Source organism: Phragmites australis, chromosome 2 (genome assembly GCF_958298935.1).
Source record: "Phragmites australis chromosome 2, lpPhrAust1.1, whole genome shotgun sequence".
Taxonomy (NCBI): Eukaryota; Viridiplantae; Streptophyta; class Magnoliopsida; order Poales; family Poaceae; genus Phragmites; species Phragmites australis.
In genome coordinates, this window is record NC_084922.1 from 14838386 (window position 1) to 14848801 (window position 10416).

At 45.7% G+C, this 10416-nt stretch overlaps 1 protein-coding gene across 1 annotated transcript; it reads left to right on the plus strand.

The window, feature by feature from the left end:
* The first annotated feature begins 7936 nt into the window (after nucleotides 1-7936).
* On the plus strand, nucleotides 7937-10111 carry LOC133900643 (uncharacterized). The gene has a single exon (XM_062341842.1). It carries the CDS (start codon nucleotides 7953-7955, stop codon nucleotides 9921-9923), a length of 1971 nt encoding a protein of 656 aa, XP_062197826.1. The 5' UTR covers nucleotides 7937-7952; the 3' UTR covers nucleotides 9924-10111.
* Nucleotides 10112-10416: the final 305 nt, after the last annotated feature.

Genomic DNA, 10416 nt, shown 5'->3' on the forward strand with positions numbered 1-10416 from the left:
ATGAAGAAGAAGCTGACAATGATAACCCAGTGCTAGCGATCCAGTACTTTCATGGTGCTAGTTTGCTAGATTGTGCCATCGTTGAGTATAACACCTTATCTAACTAGGGGTACCAGAATAGGGACATCCAGGCCGGGCAACAGTTTCGTAAAAGGGGGAAGGTCATCCACTTTATTACCAACTATGATGTAATAAAAAGAAAGGTACCACAAGTGCGCCCGGTCTAACCCTACGGAGTATGAGGTCATGTGTATCAAGCACCCGATTTGTCCTTACTTCGTACGATCACATAAGCCAAAATATGAGAACTATTTTGTGATCAGTAGACACACCCCACATACATGCAGTAAAGAGGCTATTATGAATGTGAGCCACGCCGTTGATGTGAGATTCATAGCTCAACTCCTCATCACCCTTGGTGGCACAAACATTTGTTTATTGCCAAATGGAGGAGGTGTAGACTATGACGCGTATGCTGATCAATTATCACACTGCGTGGCGAGCGAAGCAGAAGGCATTGAAGATGATGTTTGGAAGCTTCAAGGAGTCTTACAACTATGCTCTAAGGCTACTGCAGAAGATTACCATGACGAATCTAGGGACTCAGTGGGTGATGGTGGATGAGTCAATCAAGCTAGAGTATGGGTCATACAGCACCACTGATCGAGACCTCATTAGGTTATTCTAGTCCTTTGGATAATACATCGAAGCTTTCAGACATTGTAGAACAATTCTATATGTCAATGCCACATTTCTGAGTGGCAAGTACCATGGTACCCAAAGATGTCCAAATGGGCTAATCGGGCCGACCCGGCACGGGCCAAGCTCGGCACGGCCAATAGGCCCATTTATTGTAACAAGCCGTGCCGTGTCGGCCCGCGTGCCGAGTCATCGGCCCACGGCACGGCCCAGCTTTCACCGTGCCGTGCCGGGCCGGCCCACGGCATGGTCGGCACGACGAGCCCGGCCGGCACGATGGGCCCATTCGGCATGACAGGCCCGGCCAGCACGGTGGAGGCACAACGGGCCAGTTTGGCACGACGAGCCCGACCGTCACTGTAGAGGCACGACGGGCCAGGTCGGCATGGTGGAGGCACGACGGGCCCGGCCGGTACGATAGAGGCACGCTCGGCTCGCCAGCACTCCGAAAATAGGAAAAAATAAAAAATAATAGCTAAAAAATTCCAAAAAATCAATAAAAATATAGAAAATAAATAAATAAGAGCTTTATTTATTGGTTGCCTCGTTAAAAACCTATCTACTAGAAGGAAAAAAGAGTACAACCTATGATTATGCTCTAAAAATTATATGGTTTCATTAGAAATCCTATAATTTTGCTTGCAATATTCAATATGCTTCCTCAAGTGTCCCGTTCTATTTGGAGATCTGGCACCTAATTAATTACTGCATATATTACACTTAGCAAATCTTACCTGTTCCCCGTTAATTTCTCTAAAGACCTTTTCAAAATGTTGCCACAACCATGACCATGCACGCGAGTTCTCGGCGTCTTGATCCATGAATTGAAATATGGAATTGATTTCTTGATGTGAAGCGGCTACCCATCTGAGGCCTACAACTCTAGGGGACATTGATGACCCTGAAGATGGTGGATTTGCTTGTACCCATCCTTGCAACTACCCATCACCACCTCGGAGACGACAACCATCTTACCCTGACAGCGATGACGATTTTATGCCACAATGACGCCTCCCTCTGAGGCCTACAACTCTAGGGGACACTGATGACCCTGAAGATGGTGGATTTGCTTGTACCCGTCCTTGCAACTACCCATCACCACCTCGGAGATGACAACCATCTTACCCTGACAGCATTGACTGGCATAATGAGCATTCTTCCACTATTTTTTGTAGGTACTTTCCTTTGCCATCTTGAGATGATCTAGGTATTCGACATCTATGCACTATGAACTATGAAAATGCTCATGAAAAGTCATAACTCCATATATATCATTCCCCCTCTATACAAATAGACATGTACAAATCGATTATTGCTGCTGAGACCCGTGGCCTTATCCTTTCTTCTATAGTACCACACATCTTTCTCTCTCTGCTGTAACATCGTTCAAAACATCAAATGCAAACACAAACTGCTGCAACCACACCCTACTGCCAGCACAACACCTCTGTTGTGAGTCAGGCTTTAGACATGAAGTGACCACATGACACAGCTTGAAGCATGAAATGACAACACCCTACTGCCAGCACAACATCTTTGTCATGACTCACACTTTAGCCAGGAAGTGACCACACGACTCACCTTTAACCATGAAATGACAACACCTCTGTCCTGACTAATGCTTCATACATGAACTGATCACATGGCTCAACTTTAACCATTCACATCGGATTCCATCAAGCATGCCTCAGGTTTGATGTTAGTCACAATTCTGACAATTACGAGACATATCTGCTCCATGAATTGCTTGACCTTGATGTTAGTGACTACTCTGATACTTCTACATACCAAGTTTGACACTCATGTGACTGAGCATAATAGTCAAAACATTCGGAGGAATGGATGGTTGCACCATTGAAGTCCTTTAGCAAGGTCATATGCACAAAGACAAATCAACAACACGAATCTACTCTCCAAGTAAACCTAGCCATGCTGGGGTACCACATGTTCTTTCTTTACATTGTTTTGCAAATTAGATGCAATCAGACGTATACTAAACTTTATATAAATATCATTTATCATTGAGTAAAAAGGCATCACCGTTAAAGGCTCCAAACAAGAACATGGTGCTTTAGACATTAAGTGACCACACGACGCAGCTTTAAGCATGAAATGACAGCACCCCTGTTGACAGTACAACATCTCTGTCGTGAATCACACTGTACACACGAAGTGACCACATGGCATATCTTTAAGCATGAAATGACAACACCACTGTCATGAGTCAATCTTTAGAAAAGAAGTGACCACACGTCTTAGCTTTAACTCTGAAATAACAACACCTTTGTCCTAATGTAGGCTTTAGACACACCAATGCTTGTGCTAGTGTCCTCTTTTGACTAATGTTGTAGCACAAGCACCTTGGGGACTGGCATAGACTGGGGTTATATCACCAGCACCTTGAGAACTAACATTAATTGCAGCTGTAGCATGAACCATGTGATTGTATGAACCATTCAACACACAATGATTGCTTGCTTTAGGATGAATGCTTAAAGTAGCCTTTGACTTTGGATTAAGATCAAAGTGATAGATGTTACTTTCACACCCACTAAAAAATCTATTCTTCGAGCAAATAGGCCTCCAAAATCATGCAGTCACAGGCAACTACAACAAATTCTCAATCTTCAGGGACAATATTAGTTATAAGAGGATACCAGCACAGCATCTCGGTCTTGAATCAAGCTTTAGACATGAAGTGACTACACGATGAGCTTTAAGCATTAAATGACAACACCTGTATCGTGAGACACCCTTTAGACACGAAATAACAGCACGACTCAGCTTTAACCACGAAATGACAACACCTCAGTCGTGAGTCAATCTTTAGACAAGAAGTGACTATACGATGTAGCTTTAACTATGAAATGACAACACCTCTATCATGAGTCATGCAATAGACATGAAGTGACTACACGGCTCAGCTTTCATAGGAATCCATACCTCCATGCAAAGACAACAATAACTCATGCTGAACTTTTACAGAATGAAATGACCACACCAAGGAATAGCTTTCGCAGGGAATCTCTGCAAAGCATCAGTACCACAACTTTTTCAGCTTTCACAGGGAATCCATACCCCAGCCCCCAACCAAGCCCTTTCACTCAGTCCATGCACCAGCCTCCAGCCATCATAAATAACCCCACCCTCATCCATGGATAGATCAGTCCTTCCTCAGCTCTCTCAACTGCAATGTCTTTCTCAGCTCCACCAAGCTCACCCAAAAACATTGGAGGATTTTCATCCCTAGGGGTCAAACTGTCAATGTGCTTCTGTGGTGACCCTTGTACGCTTCGCGAGTCCCAGGACATCTCTTACACCTATGGTCTACGCTTCTTCATATGTGCCAACTACCGATACGACAAGCCTCGACATGAACCGTACGAGTACCCACCGGTATAGCGACATATATTTCACTCGTGTGGCACTTTCCATATGATTTTATGCACTGTCTTACTAATCTTTCACATTCTTTCATTTTTCTAGTCTCCTCCATCTCTCTATGACTTCAAAGAATGGCTGGATATGGAGCAAAGTGACGATCGGAAGCAGTGGGTCTAAATGAGCATACGATAGAGGAGAGAAGCGTACAAACATCGGGAGTACGAGCAATAGCAGGAGGAACTTCGGCTTAAGCGTCAGGAGGAGGAAGGGAAAATATCCCAGGTGCACTGAGTAGGGAGAATCTTTTGTAACCCGGTCTATTCCAAGGTTTTTTCGGAATTTAAGGTACCGAATATGAGTACTAAATTTGTAAATACACCAGTATGTTGTCTATTTTAGCAAATGTGTCGGCGTATGTTGTCTATTTTTCCATCTTTGCCTCTCAAATGATGGCCTTGTGCTAAAAACAAACATGTGAAGACAAAGCATTTTTTATCATTTCATGTTGAATTATTTTTATTCAAATTGAATTAAAAAGAGAATAGCACATGAAATGATAAAAAAAAGCATATAAATGGAGCATTACAAGGAACTCACTTTTTCACCAAATAACATAGGGTCGAAAACATTTTTATAAATTAGTACATCATATGAGAAGAATATTAGTGAATTTTTATAATTTTTGAAAATTTATTTTAGGCATTTAATATTTCTAGAATTTATAAAAGTTTACTTATTTGGAGAATTTTAATTAAATATTGGCTCATGCTTTTTGGATTAAACCAATTAAAATAGGTTGCTAGTGATCTCTAGTTTGCTCATAAAAATATTTATAATTTTTGGACTATTTTTACTAAAAAAATCGTGAGTTAAATAAAAAAAACTTGTACTTTTTTGACTTCTTAGCTTCTACGGTATCTTTCTAGCTTCTCACGAGCCCGACGCAAGGCAGAGGCCGTATTCGGCACCTGAGATGCCGAATACGGGACTGTTCACCGTTTTCGGCATCTCAGGTGCCGAATATAGTGGGATTGGTCTTTTTTCGGTGTTTGAGGTACCAAATTCGGGTTTTCGGATTTTGAGGTGCCGAATACAAGTGCTAAATTTGCATATACGCCGATCTGTTGTCTATTTTAGTAAATACACCGATATATGTTGCCTATTTTTACATTTTTACTGGACATCTCTAATGGTTAGAGATATCTATTATTTCTTAATTGAAAAATTATATTTTTAGTATTGTAACTAGCACGAGTCTTCATATATCATAGAGAAAAGAGAAAAACAAGTACTAGGTATTGAAGAGAAGAGATAAAGAACTATCACTTGCAAGTCACCTTAGCATCGCTCTTCTTTACAAGATATGAGGAATTATGAACAACGAAACTCATATAAATTTTAAGAAGTATGTTCTTTCAGCTAAAAGCTAGTATTTATCCTTTAAGAACCGAGCGTAGCTAGCTTCGACGACGTTCAGGCAGCCCACGTAGGTTCTATCCCAGATACGTTCATTATGTGTCTTTCGAGAATTTATTCTTCAAAGGAGAACCGAGTGTCTACTTGGTTGGTAGAGATAGCTAACGAGTTACATGTCTGTTTAGATTTAAACGTGTCTATTTTTTTTCTTAGTTATATTCGGAGTAGCGGGTCCTATGTAATTCAAAAAGAACTTTGCATAACTTTTTGTTTAAATAATTTTGATGACCTCGACGACTTATTTTAGTATCAATCCATTAAGATATCAGTTCGTAGGATCACAGAATGATATGCAAAGAACGTGACCGTCGGATCTTATCTTACAAAACAGAAGTATGACAACGTAAGGGGTCGCGATCCGAGACATCGACAAAAGGAGATGAGCATTCGTGTTACACTGGTCACTTATCCGCTTGTTCTGCGACTTTTTCCCTCCTGTGTGCGGCCACTGCAATTGACCCCGCCGTGGGTAGACGACGTGCTACGTGCACGTTTTGTAACATAAACTCTCTTTCCCTTTGATTGAATGGCACAGTTCCTGCCATTTGCGTTAGAAAAGAATAAATGTTTCAATAAGGGTATATTGTTAGTTGTAGTAGTTTGGTTAATGTTGAATTACGATGCCAGGTGTTTTGTAAGGGAACGTCGGTAAAAAAAAGGTGTCAAGTATTAAGAACTAATTGAGTACTTCTCTTACGTCAGTAAAGGCATGTTTGAATCCCTTGTCGCCGCTTGGTTTGTCTGGTTGAGCAAGAAATCAGACGTTTGGTTGTATTGCTTAATGTCTCGATGTCTACTTTTTCAGAATTTATTTTGTTAGCTTAAATGATTCAAAGTCGCTCTCTAATGACAAGATTAGTATTGCTGAGTGAGACGAGATGAGCTCGACTATCAAACCAATCAAACACGATTAAGGGTCTGTTTGGTTGCCCGAATATCTTCAGCCTGGTTCGTACGAGTCATACAGGCTGAGTTGAGTTAGGCTGAGTTGATGCATGAGGGTCTGTTTGGTTGACTGTATGTGCGGAGTCTGGCTAGAAAAAGATTGTGTTTGGTTGCCCGCATGAGTATACGTTGCATTACAAAGAAACTCACTTTTTTACCAAACAATCTAGGTTGGAAATATTTTTATAAATTAGTACATCACGGGATAAGAATATTAGTGAATTTTTTATAATTTTTGAAGAATTTTAATTAAATATTGACTTAGATTTTTAGATCAAATTAATTAAAATAGGTTGCTAGTGAGCTCTAGTTTGCTCACGAAAACGTTTAGAATTTTGGATCACTCTTGTACCACTAAATAAAATCTAAAGTTAAATAAAAAAAATTATCACGCATAGTATTTTTCACTGACGAGCCAGTCCCGACCCGTACGTCCAATTCTGACGTACGTACGGAGCCAGGCTCGCTCGATACGTTTGCACGCACAGATGCAGCGACAGAACTGGCCCAGACAACCAAACACGCGCTTAGCACAAACGACTTCACGCGTTGATGCAAGCATGAGGGGGAGCCGACCATCCAAACACTGTCCTAAGGTGTCTCGTAGGGACACAGGAGAGAGAGGAGACGCCGCGTAGACAGAGCTATTATGTGTTGCAGCACTAGAGCCTGCACTTGCGCTTTTCGTGTCGTGTTGTCTAATTTACCTCACGAAACGAGCCATCTTTGCATGAGGATGTCATGCCGGTCTCCTGCTAGCCGACTTGGATCGCATCTACTCGAACCCTATAGGGTCAATCCCTTCGATCGAAGACATTAAAGTTTTTACTATTCTAATAGAGATATATCAACATAGCTAAGCTTATTCTGAAATATTAGTAATATACCTACGGCCTGAACTCTGAAGGCCTCCCCGCTGTTTCCAACGTTGCATGCACGTATTAGAGAGATTTCCATTAGCCTTGCCGAGTATGACGAGATCGTTTATTTATGACAAGATTTATATTAAAGATATAAGTGAACAAATTGTATGATAAATAATAAAAATTAATAAATAGATAAATATCTAATTAAATAGATGAAAGATCGAGATACGCCATTCATCCCAGTCCATATGAAACTTACGTTTCACCATGCACCTCGTAGTTGGATAGACGATGAATACGGCACCACGCATGAATATCGGCAAACTCAACAATAGCTAGCACATGAAAAGTAGCCTAAAGTTTTTGTTCACCGCAAAATTTATGGGTTCGGACTGAACCATATTCTATTCTCTCTTTTTTTTTTAAAAGGCCAATTTGGTGCATGGTGAGGAAGCAAATGTAGCAAACACTTGCAGAAGTTTTTTTAACAACTTGACCCTCACTTGCACATTGACTGGCACCCAAAATAACCACGTGAGGCCAAATCCCAACAGTGGGGTCTTTTCTGCAAATTCCAAGATAATGTCAAGGGGGGAAAAGAAAAGGAGGAAGGGAAAGGAAACTCCGGTAAGGCCAAAACCAGGGGCAGCCCGCTCATCGCAGCTGTTTCACAATCCGGTCCTCCCCCAGGCAGTCTCGGATCTTCTGCGGGGAGATAGACCCCAGAAGGGCTTAACAGGGCACACGCCTGGGCGCACGGGATCCGGGGCGGTTTCGCGGGCCTGTGGGCTCCCACCGTTGGTTGAAGGGTGCGACGCGCGGAGGCGGCCGCACGGGCGAAACCGGCGGCGCGGCCGATCACCCACACAGCTCCGCTCCCCCAATAAAAGTCCCACCCCGCGGCCGGTTCCTTTCGGCGCAGCGTACGAGAGCAGTGGAGAGCGAGCGAGGGTACAAGTGGTGGTTGAGGCTTTTGAGATCGGTGGTTTGTCGATGGAGAGAGGCGACGGAGGGGGGATGGCGCCGCGGGGCGGCGGCGTGGTGGGGTCAGCGGCAATGCTGGGGCTGGACATGCACCTCGCGGCGCACCCTCAGCAGATGCTCCCCGCCGCGTTCCAGCAGCAACCGGACCACCACCACAGCGGCGGTTTCCAGCTCCAGCAGCCGGAGCCTGTGAGGCAGCAGCAGCCGTCATCGTTCTCGCCATACTCCACGTCGTCGTCGAGGGCGGGACACGACGAGGAGATGATGCTGGGAAACGGCTGCGGCGGGAAGGGAGTGGTGCAGCAGCAGCAGGCGGGGTGCCCGTGGACCAGGATGAAGTGGACGGACGCCATGGTGCGGCTGCTCATCAGGGTGGTGTACAGCGTCGGAGACGACGGGGAGGGCATGGCAGCGGCTGGCGGTGGTGGTGGAAGCAAGGCGGCGGCGGGGCACGGGAAGTCGGGCTCGTCCACGGCGCACGGGCACGCCGCGGCGCAGCAGCAGAAGAAGGGCAAGTGGAAGTCGGTGTCGCGCGCCATGATGGACAAGGGCTTCCTGGTGTCGCCGCAGCAGTGCGAGGACAAGTTCAACGACCTCAACAAGCGGTACAAGCGCGTCGTCGACCTGCTCGGTCGCGGCCGGGCGTGCCGGGTGGTCGAGAACCACGCGCTGCTCGACGCCATCGACGAGCTCACGCCCAAGGCCAAGGAGGAGGCGCGCAAGCTGCTCAGCTCCAAGCACCTCTTCTTCCGCGAGATGTGCGCGTACCACAACAGCGGCGCGGCCGGCTCGTCGCACGTGGCGCCGCACGCCGCCGCCGCGGCGGGCGATGCCGCCTGCCTCCACCATCCGCCGCCAGCGCCCGTGGCTGCCGCCTCGTCCGCCGCTCATCGCCAGGCGCATGCGGCTCCGTCGATGAAGGATTCCTCCGCCGACGCGGGAGAAGACGACGACGACAGCGAGGACGCCGTGAGCAACAACGAGGAGGATGACGAGGACGACTACGACAATGACGATGACGGCCACATGTACCACCGCCTCCAACACCACAACGGCGGCGGGCGCGGCAAGCGCGGGCGTGGTGCCGGCGACGGCGCGGCGGGGGATGACCTCGAGGACGAGCTGGAGGGCGGTGGGAAGCGCGCGAGGACGGCATCGGACCAGCCGTCGGCTATGGTGCAGCAGCTGCAGAGCGAGCTGGCGTCCGCGAGAGCGGCGATAACAGACCCGCAGCAGATGCGGTGCTGGATGCGCCGTCGCGCAGTGGAGGTGGAAGAGCAGCAGGTGGCCCTGGAGCGCCGCGCATACCAGCTGGAGCGGCAGCGGCTCAAGTGGGAGCGGTTCCGCGCCAACAAGGAGCGCGACATGGAGCGAGCGCGCCTCCTGAACGACCGCCTCCGCATCGACGGCCGCCGCATGCTGCTTATGCTCCGACACAGGGACCTCGAGCTCGATATCGCCGAGGCCAACTCGTCCTCCGTCGACCACCAACCCGGCGCGCTGCCGCTCGCCGCGCACCAGCAGCAGCAGATTGGCTCCAGCCCCTCCACCGCCGGCCACCCCAACTAGCATCATGCCACTCTTGGTAGCAGTAGCGCTTCCGTACCTTTCTACTCTTGGTAGCAGTAGCACTTCTTTTTAGGAAAGAAAGCTTTAGTACTAGTGTTACTGTATTAGTAACTGTTGATCGATAAAAATTTAAAATTAGATCACATATATAAGCGTATTTATTAAAATAAATAATATGTAGTCGTATTTACTAATTTAATATCTGTGTTCGGTATACGGTATATTGAAAATTAATTTTCGGTATATCGTGTATAAAAAAGTCATATTTAGCATATGGTATGTCGAAGATATTTTTTTCTGTCAAGATATGTATGTTGCTTTCTTTTGCGTGTATTGTTATTTTATGTAATTACCAAATATGGTTGTATCCGGTTGCGATTTGATTCTGTCATTTGATATCGGTATGTTGTTATTTCATATAATTGGTAACTTTCAATTAAATTTGAAACTATTTACTAATTTAACTATCATTTGATGCCGATGTATTGGTATT

What these genes read in the sequence shown, in the direction of transcription:
- LOC133900643 (XM_062341842.1), top strand. Translation starts at nt 7,953, where the DNA reads ATGTCAAGGGGGGAAAAGAAAAGGAGGAAGGGAAAGGAAACTCCGGTA.